The 22,127-nt window shown below is 53.3% G+C and overlaps 2 protein-coding genes across 4 annotated transcripts; both read right to left on the bottom strand.

Annotated features, from left to right (window-relative positions):
* Positions 1-1,885: 1,885 nt before the first annotated feature.
* SLC22A17 (solute carrier family 22 member 17) lies at positions 1,886-8,903 on the bottom strand. Its single transcript, XM_050798135.1, has 11 exons — positions 8,745-8,903; positions 7,881-8,153; positions 7,183-7,686; positions 6,987-7,090; positions 4,489-4,643; positions 3,725-3,890; positions 3,380-3,525; positions 3,110-3,215; positions 2,733-2,950; positions 2,320-2,431; positions 1,886-2,156 (listed from the first exon to the last, which is right to left on the bottom strand). Exons 1-11 carry the CDS (start codon positions 8,901-8,903, stop codon positions 1,886-1,888), a joined length of 2,214 nt encoding a protein of 737 aa, XP_050654092.1.
* Positions 8,904-11,636: 2,733 nt separating this feature from the next.
* EFS (embryonal Fyn-associated substrate) lies at positions 11,637-21,495 on the bottom strand. Of its 3 annotated transcripts, none has more exons than XM_050796436.1 (7): positions 19,969-21,495; positions 15,808-16,086; positions 15,394-15,534; positions 14,570-15,292; positions 14,118-14,207; positions 12,634-12,891; positions 11,637-12,168 (listed from the first exon to the last, which is right to left on the bottom strand). In XM_050796436.1, exons 1-7 carry the CDS (start codon positions 19,984-19,986, stop codon positions 12,094-12,096), a joined length of 1,584 nt encoding a protein of 527 aa, XP_050652393.1. In that variant the 5' UTR covers positions 19,987-21,495; the 3' UTR covers positions 11,637-12,093. The 3 variants fall into 3 exon arrangements, with proteins under 3 accessions (XP_050652393.1, XP_050652394.1, XP_050652392.1); XM_050796437.1 differs by having other exon boundaries at positions 11,637-12,891; positions 14,570-14,751; positions 14,998-15,292; XM_050796435.1 differs by having other exon boundaries at positions 11,637-12,891.
* Positions 21,496-22,127: the final 632 nt, after the last annotated feature.

Below are 22,127 nucleotides of genomic sequence, written 5' to 3'. Positions count from 1 at the left end.
AATTTCCTGGCTGGGCGTGGTGGCTCACGCCTGTAATCCCAGCACTTTGGTAGGCCAAGCTGGGTGGATCACCTGAGGTCAGGAGTTCAAGACCAGTCTGGCCAACATGGTGAAACCCTGTCTCTACTAAAAATACAAAAATTAGCCAGGCGTTGTGGCACACACCTGTAATCCCAGCTACTCAGGAGGCTGAGACAGGAGAATTGCTTGAACACAGGAGGCAGAGATTGTAGTGAGCCAAGATTGCACCGCTGCACTCCCTCCTGGGAAAAAGAGTAAGACTCTGTCTCAAAAAAAAAAAAAAAAAAAAAAAAAAAAAAAATTCCTACTTCCTGTAGAATTAAAATAATTACTGATAAGATAAAGATACCTTGCGACTTACCCAGCCTCCTGGGTATAATACTCCCAGTGATAAGTTGTGCTGATAGAGATATATAAAATCTTTTTTTGAACAATACTTATGTTTTATATAGCTAATTGCTATAAGTCCGTAACTAAAACCAAGATTACAGTAGCTTAATGCATAGAAGTTTAAAAATAAGTCAATTTTGTAACCTCTCCTTTGGCTTTTTGTTTGTTCACTTTCTACTTAAAAGAAAAAACAATTTTAAGGGGTGAATGCCTGTCCATGTCCATTCCTATCTAGCCTAGAGCAATTAATTGGCTGTAAGTCTTGTTGAGTGTAAGTCTCTCGGTCATAGGGAGTCCCACTGAGGGACAAGATGGACCTGGGGTAGGCAGCCATGTCACCCAGGCAATGCTATGGAACAAAATCAAAATTGGTGGCCATTGATGTTATCTCTGGCAAATCTTGGCCAGAAGGGGGAGAATGTAAACTAAAAATAAAACTCAAAGGCCTCGCCACCCACACTGCAACCATTTGAATGGACACAACCCCTCGGCCAGAGCACTCTAAAATTTAACCTGAAAGGCTGGTGCAGGTCATGATGGGAAGTGGAGGTCCAACATGCCTCATTATATCCCTCCAGTATTAACATCAACATAAACCTAAGTCTGATAAGAAACATTTACAATCTATTTTCTCTGAAGCCTTCATCTTCATGATAAAACGTAGGTCTCCAAAACCCCTTAGCTTAACCCAAACATTCCTTTCTACCGATAATTACTCTTTCAACCAATTGCCAATCAGAATATGTTTAAATCTAACTATAGCCTGGAAGCCCTGGCCCTGCCTTTGAGTTGTCCCACTCTTCCAGATCCAACCATTGTAAATCCTACACGTACTGACTGATGTATTATGTCTCCCTAAAATGTATAAAGCAAGCCATACTTCGACCACTTTGGGCACTTCCTCAGGACCTCCTGAGGCTGTCTCATGGGTGCATCCTTAACCTTGGCAAAATAAACTTTCTAAATTGATTGAAACTTGTCTCAGATAATTTTTGCTTTACACAGTTTACACCTAGTGGGGGTAGTTTAAGAGACACTTAGGATACATTATCTTCTTAACTATAGCAACCTGGAATTTGCCCAAAGTGGTAAAGCCAAATCTGCCTGGCACTGAGGTAGAAGTCTCAGTTTTCTGCTGCCACCTTCCAGAGAGGACTCTTCCGAGGTTTTTTAGTAGGTAACCTTGGGCAAGTTACTGAGTCTTTCTGACCATAAGTTTTCTCATCTGCTTAAGAGAGTAATAACGCTGTATTGAACTTCTATTGTTTTTTTTCTAAGTAACACCCAGTCCCACTTCTGCTTTTGCTTTCCCTATTCCCAGTTGGGAGAAATGGGGTGTAGGAGGCATGTTACTCTATCTAGCCAGTGACATGCTCTCTGGAAATGAATCTTCAGTGGGATAACCCGAAGATTACATTCCACTGGAGCTCATTCATCTAGAAGCCCTGACAAAAATGTCGCTGGTTTCTGCTTCTCAGACAAGGAGTCTTCTCCGCTCCTGACTAGTTATTTTATGACTAGTTCTGCTTGAAGGCCGGCGACACAGCTCCCCATCCCGGAGCACCTCCGGCAGGAGCTTGCGCTTGGTTTCCGGCAGCAGCATAATGCTGAGAATGCAGAGGAGGGCGCAGGCCGCCAGCACCACGTGCTGCAGGAAGGCTCCATGGCCCATATGGAGGCGCTGGGCCGGGCCGCTCAGCCCCCCAAGCGCCCCTAGAGCCATGATCAGGCCCAGGCCGCGACCCCTGGGGAAGAAGGAGGAGGAGCTCAGCCCACAGCTGTGGCCTTGCCCTGCCCTTCTCCCACAGCCCCCCTCCTCCAGCCCACAAGCCCCGTCCTCAGGAGTGGGTTGGGGGAGGGGGAGGCCGAGGGTCCTGGCTCTGCCCCTGGGGGCACCCCTGCTCTCACCGGACAGTGGTGGGGATGACCTCAGCAGCAAGGAGGGTGCTGAGGATGGCGGCAGCTTGGGAGGAGAAGAGCCCAAGGACGGAGAACGTGGTGATGGCAGCCTCGTTCAGATCTGCAGACGCAAAAGGGATGATATGAATGGAGGTGGGGAGGTCAAGGCTCTCCTAGTCCTGGGTGTCATCCCCTTGGCTCTCTGTTCCCATGGCTCTAGCTGGGCAGGCTCTGGGCATTCAGTAACTGACTGGGAGAGCAGATGGGGCTGTGCGGCCTGGTGGAGGCATGTGGAAGAGCTGGACAGGGTCTGGGGCTTGTCTTGGGAGGCTTGTGCCAGAAGAAATGGCTGAGCCTGTCTGAAGCACCTCTGTTGGGGATCCCTTGTTGAGCCCACACTGTGGGAAAGGTAGGATGCTCACAATCCCACAGGCCCAGCAGGACCAGGGAAGCAATGCCGGTAAGGGTCATGGAGAGAAGAAGGATGCCCCGGCGGCCAAATCGGTCCACGGTGACCCCCAGGAAGACACAGGCCAGGGCTGCGGTGCCGCTGGCCAGCAGAGAGCACAGGTAGAAGTCCGATGGGCTTCCTCCTCCTCCCACAGGCTGGTAGCAGTGGCGAATGGCATGGGCAATGAAGCTGTGAGAAGGGGTGGGGAAGCAAAGAACAGAGTCTGAATCCCCTCGTGCAGCCTTCCACAGTGCTGATGGTCCTCTGCAGGGGTCCTTGGGCCTTCCCACCCGGCCAGCCCCCATTCCAGCTACTGGCCTGGCCCTCAGCCCAGACACCCAGGCTCACTTGGTGAAGCCCAGGATAAGCAGATTTTTCCAGATGTTGCGGTAGTTGAGGAGGGAAGCGAAGGAAAAGGAGGATGTTGCAGGGAGAGGGCAGGTATTCTCCAGGTCTTTGGGAGAGAGAGAGGAGCTGTCAGAAGAAAACCCTGAGAACCCAGGATCCTCCCACATGGGTGGTGGGGACCCTGGGAGAAGGTGGCACAGCTACAACCATGCAGAGGGCACCATCATGTGTGCAAGTGAAGCAACACTCACAGGGACCCCTATCTCTTACCCTGCAGGGCCTCCTGGGCCTCCTCCCCCAGCATCTGCCCATGGGGCCGGTTTCGTTCAGCCAGGATCCTCAGCACAGATTGAGCCTCCTCGATCTGCCGCTTCACTATCAGCCACCGTGCGGACTCCAGGAACAAACCAGGCCAGCTGGGGGCAAGGTGGAAGGGGTATACTGTGAGGTCTCCCTTCTCCTGATCTAGGGGTGGGAAACGTGCACCTCTGAGGGACTGGGGCTGGGGTAGGCCTGGACCAGGGGTGGTTGGAGAAGAGGAGGGGTCTCCGGGCTAGGGCTAGTTTGGAGGCAGAGATGGGAATTGCCAGACGACAGGTGAAGGGCAATACTGACCCATAAAACAGGAAGAGGATGCAGGGAGCGGTGATCATTCGCTGTAGGAATCGCCAATCCTTAGAGACAAGGGCCAGGCCCAGGAACAGGAAGTGCCCTCCCACCCCCACCAACTCCCCTGCCAGGGCCACCCGAAGCCTCTGGGTTGGGTCGCACAGCTCCAGGCCTGGAGATACAGCAGGGGTGGAGAGAGGAGAGGGAGGCCAGGGAGGAAGAAGACATAAGAGAGAAGAGGAGAGAGGGAGGGAGGAGGACAGAGAGTGAGGTCAGACCCAGAGTGGAGGCTGCAGCCATTGCCTCCCTTGCTAACCTCTGGGTGGCAAGGATTGGGGAGATTGTTCAGCCTTCTCTCCTCTCCTGCTCAAACCTAGGAGGGCTCTAGGGCCAGAGTCCCTGGTGAGTGTTCAGCATTTCCAGTTTATAGGCCCTTTCCCATCAGGCCTCTTATTTGACCTTCATATCAACCCTTGTCCAAGGTCGCACAGCTAGGGACAATCCTTGTCCCTGGACTTACTACGGTCAGGGGAATAGCACCTTATCCCCTGGCAGCAGTAAGTCCAGGGCAAAGACTTTAAAGATTGTGGGGACAGGGAGATAGGTGCAGAGAGAAGCAAGAGCCCTGGATTCTTCAAGGGCCTGGGCAGAAAGATAGCTGAAATTCTAGGCAGCTGAAATGTGGCCTAAGGGGCAGTGGGGATGGCCTGGGGATGCAGGCAGGTAGGCATGAGACCCAAGGGAGGGAATTCTGGGAGGGTGCCACTTACGCATCAGGTAGACACCCAGGTCAACACCGGCAAGCAGAAAACCCAGGAGGAATCGGAGGGCCATGACGCCTGTGGAGGAGCCTGCAGCAGCCCCTCCTACTCCACAGGGTCCCACCAGCCCCAAGGTCAGCAACACAATCCCACGACGGCCAAACCTAGAAAGTGGGAAAGGCTTCTGGTCACCCAGACTCTCTGGTGGTGGGGAAGTTACTGGGAAAGACCCAGCTGCACACTTTAGAGCTAGAGGTATGAGAATGAAGCTCTGGGAGCAAGAGTTGGAAAGAGGCTTGAGAAGATGGGAAGGGATGGGGACCATGGGTGGGTAATGCCTGGCTACTGGGCACTGGGGTGTGGTTGTGATTCTGTAAGAAGTGGGAACATTGACTCTTGGGCTATTGGTCAGAGATTAGGGCACTTGTCAATGGATGTGAGATCACTCATCAGAGGGGATGGGTAATTGCTTAGGGGATTTGGGACCATTCATCCTTAGGAATAGAGCTAATGGTCAGTGGGCATGGAGCTTGTCTTGCTTAGACTGTTCAGAGGAGATGTGGGAGGGGGGTTCATTGATATACGGAGTTGGAACTATTAACCTGTGGAGGGGAGGCCATTGGCCACTTGTGCATGGGGATACTACTGGTCAGTGAAGGTAAAGTTAATGACATTAGGGGATGGACTAATTGATTTTTGGAGATGAGACCATTGTTCCATGGAGGTGGGACATTGGCCTATTAATACATTAAGAACGGTCAGGCTGAGCACGGTGGCTCAAGCCTGCAATCCTAGCACTTTGGGAGGCCGAGGCGGGCAGATCATGAGGTCAGGAGTTCAAGACCAGCCTGACAAATATGGTAAAACCCCGTCTCTTCTAAAAATACAAAAATTAGCCAGGTGTGGGGGTGTGTGCCTGTAGTTCCAGCTACTTGGGAGGCTGAGGCAGGAGAATCGCTTGAACCCGGGAGGCAGAGGTTGCAGTGAACTGAGATTGCACCACTGCACTCCAGCCTGGGCAACAGAGCGAGACTCCGTCTCAAAAAGAAAAAAAAAAAAAAAAAAGAAAAGAAAAAAAAGAAAGAAAAAAGAAAGATCAGTGGGGACATGGACATGGGTCTATTAATCCATGGGGCAGGACTATTGATCAATGGAATGAATCTATTAATCCATGGGACTAATCCGTAAGGATAAGGTCACAGACCAAGGGAGATGAGATGATTGGTAAGTGATGATAGTCACTGACTATGAGTTAGTGAAAACATGGTTACTGATCCTTGGAGGCTGGGCTATTGATCTTTGGGGAGAAGACCACTGATCTATGGAGATGAAGATAGGGAGCCTCTGGTCATTGGAAAGGGGGCACCAATCCCTGGGAGTTAGGCTATTGATCTAATGAGGTGGAGTATTTTTCCATGAGGATGGGCTTATTGGTTAATGTGCTGAAGGCTACGGATTTTAAGAGACCAAATTATTGATCTTTGGGGATGAAACCATTGTTCCATAGGAATGAGCTACTAGTCTGTGGCAATGAGGCCACTGATGCATAGGCATGGGCTACTGACCTGTGGGTTTAGGACCATTGGCCCACAGAGGTGTGTGACTGTTGGGCAGTGAGGATGGGTATTGATTTTAAGGAACTGGACTACTGAATGTTGGGATGGCTTTGATCCATAGAACTTGAGCTATTAATCCACTTGGATGAACTGTGGATCAATGGGGCTCAGTCTAATCATCTAGGAGGAAGTTTAGTGCAGTGAGAGCATCTGGTCAGTGGTGATGGTGACCAGAATCAGAGATGAGATTTTTTGATCTGTGGGAAGAGTTATTGGTTGCTGGGATTGGGCTGTTGATCTCTGGAGGTGAAGCTATTGACTCATGGAAATGGGAATTTTGGTGAGAGGATCTCAAAGACCTGAGGATCCATGAGGGTGTGACTTTTAATCTATGGGCTATTCACCTACAGAGGGTAGGGTCATTTGGTGGCAGGCATGGGACTGTGGATTATTGGGTCTGAGGATATTTTCTTTGGAGATAGTTATTGACTTGTAGGGGAGGGGCCACTGGTCAGAAATGAGGTAATTTGTTTGTGAAGTTGAACTATTGGTCAGTGGGAATGGAGCTGTTGGTGTTTAGGAATTAACATTGATCTTCAGGAATGAGGTCACTGAGATGGAGCTAACAGTCCATGTGGGCTGTTAGTGGGAATGACACTTTTCTCTTTGGAGATGAGGCCATTGATTAATGGATGGGGGGGCCACTAATTAGTGGGAATGGAACTAATAGTCCATGGAGGTCGAGTCATTCCCTTGCACGGAAGAGGTAGGGAAGGTGTATTTCTTGATGGGGAGTGAAGTTGAGACATGGGTAGACCATTGAATAGAAGTCCAGAGAAGACTGCAGGGTCCAGCGAATCGTCTTCGACCTCTTGTAAGCGCCCGCTGCTTGGGCTAGCTTCCCTAGCACCCCCTCCTTTCTACCAGCCCTGCCCCCACGACACCCCTCACCTGTCTGCGGGGTAACCCAGGAACAGGTAGCCGGAGGCAAAGCCCAAGATGAAGAGGATCTGCTCCAGGATCACCTGCCAGCCCAGGTCACACACCAGATCCCACTGGGGACGTGAGAAGGGTGCAGGGGGCGTGAGGCCCCGCCCTCGCAGCTCTCTGCCCGCCCCCAGACCCGCGGCCCGCCTGGCCGCCTCACCTGGCCGATGGCATTGGTGGTGAGCACGGGAAGGCCATTATAGTCCCAATCCTTGAGGCAATGGTTGAAGTCCGGCGGGGCGAAGCCGCTGCACGAGGGGTCGGTACTGGTGGCGACACGGCTGGCAGCGCTGGCTGCTAGGGCCGCGCTGGCGACGCTGACGCCGCTGGCATTGGGGGGCTGCTCCCAGCCAGAGGCATTCGGGGGGAAGGCCCCGTAGTGGCAATGCAGCGGGGGCGCCAGCGTGAAGATGGGGTCCGAGGCCATGCCCAGAGCCACGAAGAGCACGGGCAGGCAGCAGAGGCCGAGCTGCAGCTGCTGGCCGCCGCCCAGCGCCCCCACCTGGGCGAGCAGCGCCTCAAAGCTGAGGGGGCCTGGGGGCACGGCCAGCGACAGGCTGCTGCCCAGTCCGTCGCCGCCCGCGTCTCCCTCCCCCTCCCGCTCGCGCTCCCGCTCACCCTGCAGCTGCTCCGTGGGCACCGCATCTCCGAGGGTTCCGACCTGCTGTTGGGGGGCAGGGGGTGGCAGGAGAAGGGTGAAGCGGAGGAAACCGCAGAGCAAGGGCAGGGGGCAGGCGGGAGCGAGGGCTAGGAAGGCAGTCAGGGGCGGGGGATGCGCAGGAGGAAAATGAAGGGCGCTCCGCGGGGGCGGGGGTGTGGGGAGAGGATGGCGTCGCCACCTGGGGCTCGGGCACTTACTCCGTTGGAGGGGGGGGTGATCTCTACAGTGTTGTCGATTTTGCCGCCGCCCCCGCCATTGGGCTCGGGGGTCCCGGTGGCCACCCGGGGAGCCAGCTTGCTGACCGCAGGGGCCCTGCCAGCCCGCGCCGAAAGGATGCGCTGTCCTCTGGCCCAGTTGCGCGCCGACTGCCCGGACCCAGAGAGCCCGAAGAGATCCCGCTCCGCAGCTCTGCAGCCGCGGGCGCCTCCTTGGTCTCTGCGATCTCTGCGCTGCTTTCCCCTCCTCTTCCTCTAGACTCTCCTCCCCTTCCCACGTCAGCAGAACCTTCGGTCCAGACTCTTCGTCAGATAGAGGAAGGGGGGCCAGGGCCCAGGGGAGGGAGGGGAATGGGGCTCTGTCGTCTCTTTCCTGGGTCTGCAGGCCATTGCGGTAAAAAGCAAAAAAAGCTGAAGGATAGTAGCTAGTCCAGGCAGATGCCAGAGATTCTTCCTCTGCTTCCAATCATTTGCCACTACTCATTCATTCATTCATCCACCCATTCACTAATCAGTAAAATTTAAGTGTCCACTACATTCCAGGACTTGCACTAGACTTTAAGGATAATAGAGTGGACAAGGTCTGCTTTGGAGACCATTACTCCAGGGAGACAGACATGTAAACTGGCTATTACAGTACAACTTATGCATATGGAAGACTGGCTTGGCCCTGTATTCAGCCCTAGCTTCAGTCCTCTACAAGGAGACCACTTCCTTGGGTTTCATCACTCCCATCCTGGTTGAATCTCCATTTCTCAACAGCATTTGGCACTGTTGACCCCCTCTTCCTTTAAACACTCCCTTCCTTTGCTGCTGAGTCTCTCCTGCTCCCCTTTTCTCCATTGCAGAAATCGTCTTCCAGCTCATGGCACTGGTGCTGAGCATGGGCAGGCCATTATCATCCCGGTTCTTGAGGCAATGACTGAAGTCCAATGGGATGAAGCAACTGCAGAAGGGGTCTGTATTGGTAGTGACCAGGCTGGTGGTGCTGGCTTTTAGGGCCATTCCTGTCTGGATCATTTAGACACCATCGTTCAGTGTCTGGAATCCTCAGAGACTTAGTCCTAGGCCCTCCTCTCATCTCACACTGTCTCCACCTTGGGATCTTGCCTATTCCCACAGCTTCAACCACCACCCATACAAACAGTACAAACCTGATGTCCAGACTGATTTCCAGCTTCCACCTCTGTTCTGAGCTCCAGACCCATGAAGCCACCTCTTATTTGACCTTCACCTTGGATCACTCACAGGGACTTCAAACTCAATATGTTCAAGACCAAATTTGTGCTTTCCCCCCATAACTTGGTTGTCTTCCACTGCTTTTTTCTGCAGTGAATGGCACCCTCAACATCACATTGTGGCCAAATGCTCAGGCAACATCCCTTAGAGCTTTCTCTTCCTTACCCATGTTGAATCCTTTACACAATTCTGCCCATTTTACTTCCTGTATATTCTCAGATATCCCACATCTCTCCATCTCTGCCACTATTAGTCAAACTACCTGCTGTAAAGACCACTTTCGCCCCCTAATTCCTAACTGGTGTTCTGCATCCACTTTGTTTACACCTCCTTGCCACCCATATGTCATTTATAGTCAGATAGAATGATCTTTTCAAAATACAGATCTGATCATGTATCTTTCCTGTTAACCAGTCTTCAGTGGTGTCTCCTCACTGTCAAAGTGAATATTAAAAATCTAGATACCTCATACATGGTTCTGCATGCCTGGTCACATGCTCTCTGTAGTTCCGTCTCACTTCTTTCCCCAAACTCTCTGCACTCCAGCCACAGACCTTCTAGTTTTCCCCAGTGCCACGAGGCCTTTGAACAAGCTCGTTCCTGCACCTAAAAAACTTCTTAGTCACATTTTTCTCATCCTTCAGCTCTCAGCTCAAACATCTTTGCTACACAGGAGTCTTCCCTAACCTCTAGAATTGCTACTCAAAGTGTGGTTCATGGACCAGCAGCATACGTGGGAGCTTGTTAGAAATGCAGAATCCAAGCCTCACTGAGAGACCCTTGAATCATAATCTATATTTTAACCAGATCTCCAGGTGTAGGTATTATACATTAAAGGTAGAGACACACATCTCTAAGATATTTGTTACCTGTTAGGTACTTTATTCTCTAATCCTAGGTAAGGGCTAGAAAGGAGTGTTCTATCATTGTCAGCCAGGAAATCGTTCCCCCTTCTCTCCACTGAACCACACCTTTAACTTGTCTCCTCTGTTCAGAAATTTTCCATATACAGGAAACTCTTTTCTTGAGACAGGGTCTCACTCTCTTACCCAGGCTGGAGTGCAGTGGCTTGATCACAGCTCACTGCAGTCTCCACCTCCCTGGCTCAAGCAATCCTCCTACCTCAGCCTTCTGAATAGGTGGGACTACATGCACATGCCACCGCACTTGGCTAATTTTTTGATATTTTGTTGAGATAGGGTCTCACTGTGTGGCCCCGGCTGGTTTTATACTCCTGAGCTCAAGCTATCCTCTGGCCTCAGCCTCCTGAAATGCTGGGATGACAGGTGCGAGTCACTGCCCCCCGCCGAAACTTCTTTTCTAATGCATCAAGCAGCCTCCCACCACTTCCCCTCTCCCAACTCATTTCAGCATCTCTTCAGGTTTTACTATGGTGCTGCATAGCCAATATTCCTTGGGGATTTATCGTCTGACTCCTGTTGTCTGTCCTGGAATAATGATAATCACTTAATTTATACATTGTGGGGCTGTTCACATGCATTATCTTGTTAGGTCCTCACAATAACCCTGTAAGACCATTATGATCATGCTAATATTGAAGATGAAATCAGGACTTCAGAGGGACTGGCATGATTTACCCATGGATGAACAAGTACATGGCAGATCAGAGACTTGAACTGAAACCTCTGACTCTAATTCCAGGCTAATCTCTTGAAATTCTGTTTGGAAGACGATGGATGATGGACTTCAACACATGGGGTGAATTTTGTTGGCCCCAAAATCTGAAAGTGCATTTTTCTTTGAGAGTGAGATGAGAAAGGAACCTAAAGGGGAGGTGGCAAATGTGTGGGGGTGCCAACAGACTATGCCCCCAATCCAGTCATCATGCCATGGTAATATCTTGGGAAAGCAGAACTGAAGCAATTGATTTGTAGCTTGGATGTTTTCTCTTGTGGTAAATGGCTAGAATGATCTCCTATCTGAGCCATGGTCTCATCAATTTCACCAAAGTCCTGAGGACTGACCTTTCGACATCTGCCACCGTGGATCCTCCTGAAAATGGTTTGTCCAGAAGGATGATGCACAGGTCATCCTGGGATGATCTACCTGGGAAGCTGAGAGAAAGGGCCTATACCCTCTTGGTGTCACCTAAGGAAGAGGGTGCCTAGACTGGCCAGCAGCAGTCTCCAGTTGGCCAGAGCTATCCTGTGGTGCAAAGCTGAGGCTGGGCCTTTAGTTGGGGTGGCCTCTCCAGGATGGCACATTTCAAGGCTCTTATGTGGTCAGCTTCTCTCCACATTGACACCTCTCTAATGACATCATATGACAATGAAGTCTTGGAGGAAGGCCCTCAGGTCAGTCATTGGCATCTGCCTTTTGGGAATACTAGTCCTCAGACTCTCCTCTTCTGGGTAGCAGTTCGGATCTCACCTCCCAACCATCCTGTCTAAAGTCTCCTTCACTGGCCTCTCCCCTCATCTACTTAGTTTCTTCACACCATCCTGCCGACTTCCATCACCAGCAAATGTGAAATCTATGGCAGGTTTATGTTTTTATTTATGTATTTTAACTGACTTATTTGTGTATCCCACTAGAATGATACATTCACAATATACTTGCAGAACTGTGCCTGGCGCATCATGGGAGCAGAGAACTTGTCCAGTGAATAGTTGTTGAGGAAAGGAGCAAAATCTCCCCCAAATCCCTAAAGGCATCCTGTTCACAGTGTGTGTCCCATAGGTATGGCTGCTGAGCACCAGGGCTGCTCACCATGCTCCCAAGAAGCAGAGTCAGGGAGGCAGACTGCAGGGTTTATTGAGGTGCACAACCATGTCTGAGTCCCAGCTCTCTCCACCTTCTGTGGGGAGAAGCTCTCTGGTCTTCCTCAGACCTTCAAACTCTGGACAGTTTATGTCTTGCCCTCACTCTCAGCTAACAGTGCAGTGCTGATCTTCTAGAGCCAAGATACAGGAAAAGAGAGAGGCTCTATGTGGCCTCAGGTTTCTGCCACCTGACTTTTCATGGCCAGTCTTCCAGAGGTGGGTGGCAGTGCAGTGACCTCCACCCTAGGCTGAGGAGAGAAGAGTCCAGTTCCTCACTGCCCCAGAGCCTAGTACCTGCTCCTGACAAAGCAGGGAATAATATTAAATATAAATAATTTATACAAAATGGCTCATACAAAAAGCTGTGGGTTAGGGGGAGAAGACACCTCTGTGAGAGGTTGAGATGAGCAGAAAGGGCAGGAAAGGGGAAAGATACCCCCACTTCTCCTAGTCCCTTAACAAAGCCCTCCAGCCACCCAAGGCCTAGAGGGGGGCTTTGGCAGACAGGGGAGGGACAGGGCTGTGCCAAAGGACCTTCAGGGAGCCAGGCTAGTGAGCAGGGTGGTGAATCGCAGGGCCTGCCCTGCCAGTTCTGTTACACACTGCATCATCTCTTGGACGGCAGGGCTGGATGGGTAGCCCAGGGCAGCTCCCTTGACAGCCAGCACAGTGGCCCGCAATGCCTGGCCTAGTGCTGTACCTCCAGTCCTAACCTGTGCTCTCAGAGGGGCAGAGGCTGCCAGCCGGCCTAGGGTGTCCCCAACAAACACCAGGCGATGAGCAGCCACCACCACCCTCTTGCTGTGGGGCACGAAGAGTCGCGGGGGCTGATTAGCCTGGGTACTGGACATCAGGGCTGCCACGGCCACTTGCAGGGCCGAGTAGTGGCTCTGGCATTGCCCAGCGTAGAAGTGCAGGAGCTGTAGATCTCCGGTGGACAGAACCAGTGGCTCCCCTGGGGACAGGGCCTCCTGAGGGGCAAGAGGAGTGGTCAGAGAGAACATTCTCATCAGTGCCATTTCCTCCCTCACTTATTTTCTCCTTCCTCCCTTTCTTCCCAAGGGCGATCCTTTTAGCTCTTACCTCTGCCCATCGGAAAGTTTAGATTCTAGAGAGAGCAGCAGTGAAGTGCCCACACTTGATATCAGATAGATCTGGATTCAAACAACCTCAAACTTGATTTCAGACAAGGCTTTGAACTTGGTTTCCTTAACTCTAAAACAGGGAGTCTAGTACTGCACTGTCCAATATAAACATAATGTGAACCACATGTGAAATTTTAGATGAGTTAGTAGCCACATTAAAAGTGGTAAAAAAAAAAAAAAAAAAAAAAACAAAACCCTGATATATTTTATCTGACTCCAAATATAAAAATGTTATAATTTCAACATGTAATCAATATGAAAATTATTGAGATTTTTCCCATACTGAGTCTGCAAAATCCAGGGTGCGTTTATATTTGCAGCATATTTCAACTTGAACTAGCCATATCTTGAGTGCTCAATAGCCATATATAGCTAGCGGCTACTGTACTAGATTGTGCAGTTCTAGTATGTACCTCATGACGCTGCAGAAAAGATCAATTGAGATAATATACAGAAAGGCTTATCACAGTGCATTGCACACTGTGAGCACCAGATGCGTATTAACTGCGACTATGATTAATACTAACACATGCAGCATGCCTAGCACAGGGTCTAGCACTTGGTAAATACCTGATAAATAGTAGCTATTGTGTTGCAACCATTCCACACAGGTTTGAGGAAACCACCTCACTTTCTGAGGCCTGGAGAGATTAACTGACGGCTTCAAAGCCCCTGGCTTCTCAGTAGTGGAGCTGGGATTAGAAGCCAGGTCTCTTAGGAGCCCAGGAATTCACAGTTGGAAGGAGGCTCAGAAGTCCCCAGGCCTAGCTCTGACCCCACAACTCAGAAACTTTCTGCTCTCCTGGCTGCTTGATTTTCTGACTCCTCTCCAACACATTCTTTCCCCTCTTTCTGAATTCCTAACATCCTCCTCCAGGTTCCAGTTCCTTCCTGTAGATTTCTAACATGCCCTCCACTCTGTCCCTGGTTCCTGTGAACTCTCACTCCATCCTAACCTATTTCCTTCCATGGATGATGGCTCAGTTCTTCTCCCAAGTCCCTGTTCCTCCCTCCCCAGCCCCCTTCTCTAGCACCATTCCCGCCAGGGTCACCTGCAGCGCCGGCATTCCCCTCTCCAGCAGTTCAGGATCCCTTGTGCAGGCCTGATCCGGGGGCCTAGATCCCTGAGCTTTGTCCATGCCCTGCAGGGGGGCATGAGGTCTCAGTGCTGGGGTGGGGGAGCAGGACGGGGTGGCTTCTGTGGCCCTTCTGCCCCTTCCCAGCCTCCCTTCCTTCCCAAGGACACTCCTGTTATCAGAGGTTGTAGTCCCTTGACTCCAGAGAGCTCTGGTGGCCCCAGGCTGGGTCTAGGAGGAACACTGTGGCACTAGTACAAGTGTTGTGGCCAAGTACTGGGGTCCCAGGCTGCAGGGTAGAGGGCCAGGGGAGAAGGAAGGGGGACGGAAGGGAGGCAGGGAGGCTCTGCTTCTGTGCCCTAGGTCTCCACACTCCTCCCCTGGTGCACCTGGGGTCCCTCCTGGTGGGGCTGCCCGGGGACGCTCACCTTCAGGTGGACATAGTCATACTCCTCGGCCATTGGAATGCCCTCGTACTCATTGTGGTGTCCTGCTGGGTCATCTTCCATCTCCCTGCCCTCTGGATCCCCCTCGACCTTGGGGCCCCCATAGCCAGGCAGGCGGGGTGGGGGTGGGGGCAGAGGCCGGTCCTGGATGCTGCCCTTCCGTCCTGGGGCAGGAGAGGGCACTGGGGAGGGGCTGGGGGCCTCAGGGACAGGCAGGGCAGGCAGAGGGCGGCGGGACAGGCTCTCAGCTGAGGGGAGCCGGGGCCTGTGTGGAGGTGGGGGGCTTCTGGCCAGAAGCTGGGCCAGGGTGTCCTGGTCATGGGAGGCCAGCGCTCCAGGGGGCTCTGGAGAAGGGGGAGCCTCTGGACCCAGCAGAGGCACATCGTAGATCCCCTCATCAGTGCCCCCACCTTCCCCATCTGCCAGCAGTTCCTCGGGTGCTTCATACAGATTGAGTAAGGCTGACGCTCGTTTCAGGTTGGAGGGGGCAGCGTAGATGGGGGGCCCTGGTTCCCGGCCTCCTTCCCACTCCAGATCTGGTTCCAGCTCTGCAGGTGGCTTTGGGGTCAGAGGCACATCATAGGGAGCATCATCCTCTTCAGGGGGCTGCAGGGCAACCCGGGTCAGAGGGTGGGAAAAGGAGGCAGGGCAGTCATAGGGGCTACTGGAGAGCACCCGAAGGGCGGTAGGGGGCACATCGTAGACCTGTGGAGAGGAGTGGTCAGTCATCTGTCAGCTCAGCAATGAACCCTCCCTTGGGGCGATTTGTCTCCCACCCAACTTACACAGGGACCTCTAGCCCTCACCTCTAAGACATCTCTGGGAGCAGCCAGCTGGGTACCACTGGCTCTGGGGATCTTGTAGATGGGGTCAGGAGAGGGTGGGCAAGGTCCAGCTGGAGGTCCTGAGGTTGGACAGGGCCGAGCTGGGGGCGGCACCACATACACCTGAGGGATCAAATAGACGGGGGGTCAGGAGGAACGCAGTGGGCAGTGATCAAATAATGTCTGAGTGCGAGGAGCTTACAGACCTTCCAACTCCCCCTGTACCTAGAGGGCCAAAGCTCAGAAAGGTTGGTAGACAGGTTTTGGCCAGCGCAGAGCAGTGAAGAGCTGTGGCCTCAGGGCTCTTCCTGCCCACCTGCTGCAGGCCCTGGGTGGGGCTAGTCAGGGAGGAATGGGGCTCTTCTGGCTTGGGGTTGGGGAGGCTCCCACTCTCACCTCCTGGTCCTCATTGCTGTGATCTGGGGCTGGATATGGTGAGCCAAGCTGGGCTGGGGGTGCAGGAGAGAGGCCAGGCTTGGGTGCTGGGCCAGCAGGCAGGAGCTTCACCCTGTTGGCGGGCACAATGCCCTGCTGGCCGTGTAGGGAGCAGAGGCACCAGCCGTCCAGTCCACCAGCGCCCTCTCTCTGCAGGACCCGTAGGACGTCCCCTCGGCGGAAGGACAGCTCCTGGGGGGACTCAGCGGTGTTGTCATACAGTGCCCGGGCCAGCTGGGCCTGGTGGGGGAGGTGGGAGTGGGGAGAAGGGTCTTCAGACCCCTTTCAGGTCATGTCATCCCCTGCTCAAAACCCTTCGGAGCTCTGCATTTCCCTCAAGCTAAAAACCTGCACTCTGGATGCAGCTTTCTGCCTGGGCCCTAGCTTCTCTCCAGCTTCATCACCTGCATTCTCCCTCTTCCTTTCAGTTCCTTCAACTAGACCAGTTCTCCTCAGAGAGGCCGATTTTTTACTTTTCTCCCCACCCCATTCTCTGTTTGTCTCCACCTACTGTTTCTGTCCTCATACTTCATACTATTTGTCTATTTGCTTTTTTTATATCGATTTCTTCCCTTATATTGTAAACCCTATGGACATGGGAACTGCTATGTTTGTAGTCCTTGCAATAAGGCCTGACCTGGAATTGGTCAATACACATGTTGAATGAATTTCTTCCAAAACATATGAAGCCCTGCTACAGTCTCTCATAGAATCTCCTTTACCTTCTCTCTGTTCCCAAGTCATTATCCCTCACTAGCAAAAGGTTAGCTTAAGCAGCCGCAGAGACCCCTCATTCTGAGAGACTGGGAGAGGCCTAGTCCAGACAGTGTGCCTAGGCATAATAAGAAAGAAAACAGAAACAAAGCAATTGTTTGCTCTCAGTCTGAACAAATAAGGTTTGACCAGAAGAGGCTGAGGTTACCATGGAGAAAAGTGTGTATTCTTGTGTGTGTGTCACCACTGCCTGGAATCTACCAGCAGGCATCATCATTTAGCAATGGGCCCTTCCACTGAAGGACAGAGTGTGTCTTTGTATGTGTGTGAAGGGGGTTGGCAGGCCAACCAAAAGGAAACATGTATCATCCTGTTTCCAGTCCTGTCTGGTGGGGGCTTATAAGCTTTTTCCATCAAGGGCCACAGGCTCAACTAATAAGTCACAGGTACCAAGTGCAAACAATGTTTCCAGACACTGTGCAAATCTCTGCATTAATCAATTCATCTCATTTAATTCCCACAACCACCTTACGAGGGAGGAACTGTCCTTACCCCATTTTGGAAAGAAAACTGGAAGAGGGAGGTTAGTACTTTGTCTGATGCCATATCGCTGGCACAGCTGGTGGAGCATAATCTGAACCCTAAACTGCTTGATTCCAGAGCCTGTGCTCTCAATTACTTGTGCTACTGCTTCTCCACAATCACAAATGTAGAAATCTACTTAAAAGAAATAGTAGTAACAGTGGCTGAGAAAGTCCCTAACTCAAAAGCAAGTCAAGCACACAGGAAGGCCTTCTTATATCCAATTTCCCTTTGCTATAACCCTTCGCAGTGCTCTTGCTCCATGATGTCTTTTGGTAGAATCAAGCTTAAACCACTCAAAACGTACAATGACATTCAGCTTCAGTTTTGATTGCTAAATGATGATGCTTGCTGGTAGGGTCCCAGGCAGTGGTGACTTACATGTAGTGTTGGACAGCAGCTAGTTAGGCATTACTAGCCAGGTAGCCAAATGGACCGACTAATGCAGTAAAAAAATCTCAAGTTAAATATCTCAGGCAGGCTGCCACCAGACCCTGGGGAGAAGGGTGCCCTGCTAGAGCCAGCAGGAGTGCATATTCCTCTTGGTTGATGTTTCCCTCTGGTGGTGAGGTTGTCCAGCCCCTCATGGCTGGGTGATTTTAACAACAAATTGACTCCTCTTCTTGCCTGATTCCCAACCCGTCAAACCATTTTCTGATTATATTTTGGTTTCTAAAGGATATTGTCCCACACAAAGAAACACGCTAACCAGATGACACAAATTCCCAGTTAGTGCTGCACTTTTCTTTTTAGTTGTAAATTATAAATCAGTCTTTTGGATCTAGCCAGGGGATTAAAAGCACAGTTCTAGAGGCAGACCTGGGGTTGAGTCTTGGCTGTGTCTTTTTCTTTTAAACATTTTATTTAAAATATTTAATTATTTAGAGACCAGCTCTTGCTCTGTGGTCCAGGTTGGAGTAAAGTGGCACAATCATAACTCACTGTAACCTGGAATGCCTGGGTTCAGCATCCTAAACAGCTGGGATTACCGTTGCGACCCACTGTTTGGCGGTCTGTCCCTTTCTAGCCAGGTGCCTTTGGGCAGATTGTTTAATCTTTCTGAGTCTCAGTTTTCTGCTTTGTAGAATTCCGTATGCACGTATCCATTTTCAGATAATAACGGTACTACCTGCACAAGGTGGTTGTGAGAGTTGCATGAGATAATGCATAAAGAAACTATGACAAAGCGTAGCACAGGGCCAGGTGCAGTAAATGCTCAATAAGTAATAGCTGTTATTAGAATCCTGTGAGTTTGATTAGCATAAATGCCCCTGACCATAAAAAGAAAAATCTACTTTCTTGGGACTACAAAGCTGACTAGCTGGCTCCTGAACCAGCACCTCTATGCCAGAGTACTCCCAGAGGTACTCTATCTCCAGAGGGCCTCTGTCCCCACTCTGAGCTAGGGTTTCCTGGCCATTGTTACAGATTGAGGAACTAAAAGGAGTTTGGGGCCAGGTGCGGTGGCTCATGCCTGTAATCTCAGCACTTTGGGAGGCTGAGGCAGATGGACTGCTTGAGCCCAGGAGTTTGAGACCAGCCTGGGCAACATGGCAAAACCCCGCCTCTACAAAAAATACAAAAATTTAGCCGATGTGATGGTGCGTGCTTGTAGTCCCAGCAACTCAGGAGGCTGAGGTAGGTGGATCACCTGAGCCCAGGAGGTGGAGGCTGCAGTGAGCCATGATTGTGCCACTGCACTCCAGCCTGGTGACAGCATGAGACCTTGTCTCAGGAAAAAAAAAAAAAAAAAAAAGGAGTTTGGTCTGAGAAAGAACCAAACTTGAACCTGTCCTCAAAGGGTATGGGAGGACATTGGGTGTCTCGGTGCTTCTCTTTCCAGTCTCACAATTATCTCTCCAAGAGTCCCCACTGAGAAGGGACCAGAAAGCAAGTGACGGCCTCGCTTCCCTGGGAAGCTTAGGCAGGACCTAGAAGAGGGTGGAAGGGGAACAGAGCTGCCTGGATTCAGACTGCACAGACTGTAGAACAGAAAACCGAGGTGGGGCTGTAGAGCGCTCCTCCTTGGTGTTAAGTTTGAGTTCTGTCCAATGGGGCCAAGCCTCTGGGCCCTGCCACTGCAGGACAGAGTTGTTGATGGGCTGATTGATGATGGGTGTGGCCACTCCTGCTCTATCCCCCAGCGGTCCAGCTGACTGGTGAGGGAATGGCCAGCCTAATGTGGGTGGCAGAGGGCCTCTGTGCTCTCTGGGAGGCCTCCTCCCACTGTCCCATCATGCCAGCTGTCTCCTCCCTTTGTCCTGATCCCTGGAAAGTGGCCTGAGGCTGGCTGACATCACCTCCCCTCCTCCCTCTGTCTTCTCTTTCTCCTTCCTGATCTCCCTCCTTTGGTCTATCTCCCTCTTTTCCCTATCCCTCGTCTCGAGATGGGCCTCCTTGGGTCCTTCAGCCTCTCGTTTTTCGTTTTCCGTGAGCCACTAGGTCCTTTCAGCCCCCTCCAAACCTTTTACTTGCCTCCCAATCACAAGCCCCTGCCAACCACCAGTGGCCATCTGTTCCCGCCCAAAAGAAGCAGATAGGACTCAGGCTACGCTTGCCCCCTCCCCTCCATTCAGGCGCAGCCTCTAGTAAGAAAAAGGAGAACAGGAGGGGGCGGGGAAGAGGGGAGAGCCCGGAGCCAGGAGGAGCAGGGGATGAGGAGTGAGAGGGAGAAGGGAAACAAAAGTGAGAGGAGGGGGACACAGCCTCCTGGAGAAGAAAGGGACCAAGGAGAGAGACAAAGAGAGGGCAGAAATAAAGTGACAGGAGCGCAGGGCAGGCCGTGGAGGTCTCTCCCCGGCAGCCTCCTCTCCCTGGTGGACTCACCGACGTGGCAATGGCCATGGCTTTGGCCTCCCGCGCAGCCTGCCTCAGGCCAGGCTCGGTTTTGCTGACTTCAGCGGTGGCTGCCCCGCACCATGATTCGCGGCCTCTAGCCCCCAGCTGTGGCGCCTGAGTCGTGGCCTCCGCCAAGGTCGGAGGAGGAGAAAGAAAACCCACAAAACTTCCCAAATGAGAGGCAGGCTAGCCAGGCAGGAGGAGGAGCGGGGCGGGCCGGGGCGTCGCTGCGGGACCGCATCCAAGGGCGCGCGCTGCGTGCTGTCCCCGCGGTCTCCCGGGCGCCACCACCTCGTCCAGTCCCCGGGAGCTGCCCGCCCTAGACCGCGGGGGCGCCCCGGGCTCGCAGGAGCCGAAAGTTCCCTTCGGGGGCCGGGGCAGGTGAGCAGGCGGGCGCTGGGCTGCGCTCGACGCCTCTCCAGGCCGCTCACGAGAGCCTCGAGGGCTGGGAGAAGCCGCTGGGGCGGTTGGGCTGGACTAGCGAGTTTAGGGGCCAACCCTCTCCACCCGCCGGCTGTGCTGCAGAGCGGTGCTCCCAGGGCTTGGGTCTGCGGCGACCCCGCTGGGAGGGAGGGAGAGCGAGAACTTAGACGTTTGTCCCAAGTTGCCCGGAGCCAAAGACCCCCGAGAGCGTGGCTGTGGGGCTGGGTCGCTGGAGTGGCCGCTTCTGCCCAAACACTCGCACCCCCGGCGGCGCGGCGGTTTTCACGCGCGCACTCACTCAGCGCGCCCGGGGGTCTGAGGTCGCCGCCACGGCGCCTCACCCCGAGCAGCAGCAACCAGCACACAGGCACCACTGGAACAGGCGGGACAGCCTTCCCGACGCGCTGCCCGCGCCCAGGCGGCAGAGGGGCCCAGCCCCCTTCCAGTCCTCGGCTCCAGGGCGCAAGGCCACAAGCTCCTGCTCCCACCCTCGGCCCCTGGCACCCGGCGCCGGCCCCGCCGCCCCCTCTCACAGGCACCCTTGGCAGGACCCCGCGGCGCGCCCCACAGCTTGGGGGCAGCTCCCAGGTGTCTCTGGGAAGGGAAAGAAAGGCCACAAAGCAAAAGAAGGAGCAAAGAGAAGGCAAAGGAGGAGCAGGGTCCCGGGTCCTGCGGACTCGCCTGGGCTGGGGGTGGGGACACTGAGAGGGCTGCGAAGGCTCCGGGGGTCGCGCGTGGCCCCCAGGCTCACCCCTGGCCCGCGGCTGCCCTTCCCTCCCCTTCCTGGGCTCCTGGCCCCTCTCAGTGCTGTTCCTTTCTCCTCCCCTCAGGCCCTCTCCTCTCCGGCGCGGGGCTCAGTCCTGGGGATTAAGAGAAAGGAGGGAGGGGAAAGGGGAGGGGAAGGGAAGGGGCGGAGGAGAAAGGGGGACGATCCTTCCAAAGGCGGGTGTTGAGTTTCAGCTCAGGACCCTCGGGTCCAACTGCCTGTGGTACCCCTCCCCCACCCGTTCTCGCCCTGGTCCTGCCCCAGTCCCCGGCGCCTTCCTCCTCTGGACTCCGCTGCAGGCCTCGCTCGCGGCAGTCCGGTCGGCTTTCTCCGGGAGCTTTCCTCTCCCCGCCACGCCCCCGTCTCCCCCGCTGGCCCCGCGCCTCCCGGCTTCCCTTTCATTAGCCCCACATCTGTCTTTCCCCATGGAGGGAGCGCGCGCCTCCAGCCCAGCGGGGCCCTTAGCAGAGCCTCTCCAATCCTCGGCGCCTCCCCTGCAGGGCAGCGGGGTTCGCTGGGTCGTTCTTGCGGGGCACAGGGCGGGAGTCTGGCGCTGGACATGGATTCTGGCCCTGGTGACAGAACATGAAGCAGGGCGTCTGGCCCCAGAGCTGCAGGCGGGCAGGTTGTGCGGCCTCTTACACTCCTCTGCCAGTCTGGGCCTGTCGGCCTCTTCAGCCTGGCTCGCTCTTGCTGCTATGAGGAGAGGACTGGGGACCGCTGGCACAAAAGTTGCTAGAACTCTTTCAGAGAAGCTGGGATCTAGCCCCGCCAGGAGTTTCCACTGAAAGGACGGTGCTCCTAACCCCCCACAGCTCCTCTGCCCTGGGATAACTCCTTAGTGTGTGCTGCTTCCCTGGACCTTTCCTTTGGGACACACACATCAGGGCCTGTCAAGCTTGAGTGACACCTACCTTCTTGCATTTTTGAGGTTCCTGGTATTTAAAAAGCAAGATGA

Source organism: Macaca thibetana, chromosome 7 (genome assembly GCF_024542745.1).
Source record: "Macaca thibetana thibetana isolate TM-01 chromosome 7, ASM2454274v1, whole genome shotgun sequence".
Classification (NCBI taxonomy): domain Eukaryota; kingdom Metazoa; phylum Chordata; class Mammalia; order Primates; family Cercopithecidae; genus Macaca; species Macaca thibetana.
Note: the sequence above shows the minus strand (reverse complement) of the source record. Positions and strands in the feature narration are given on the sequence as shown.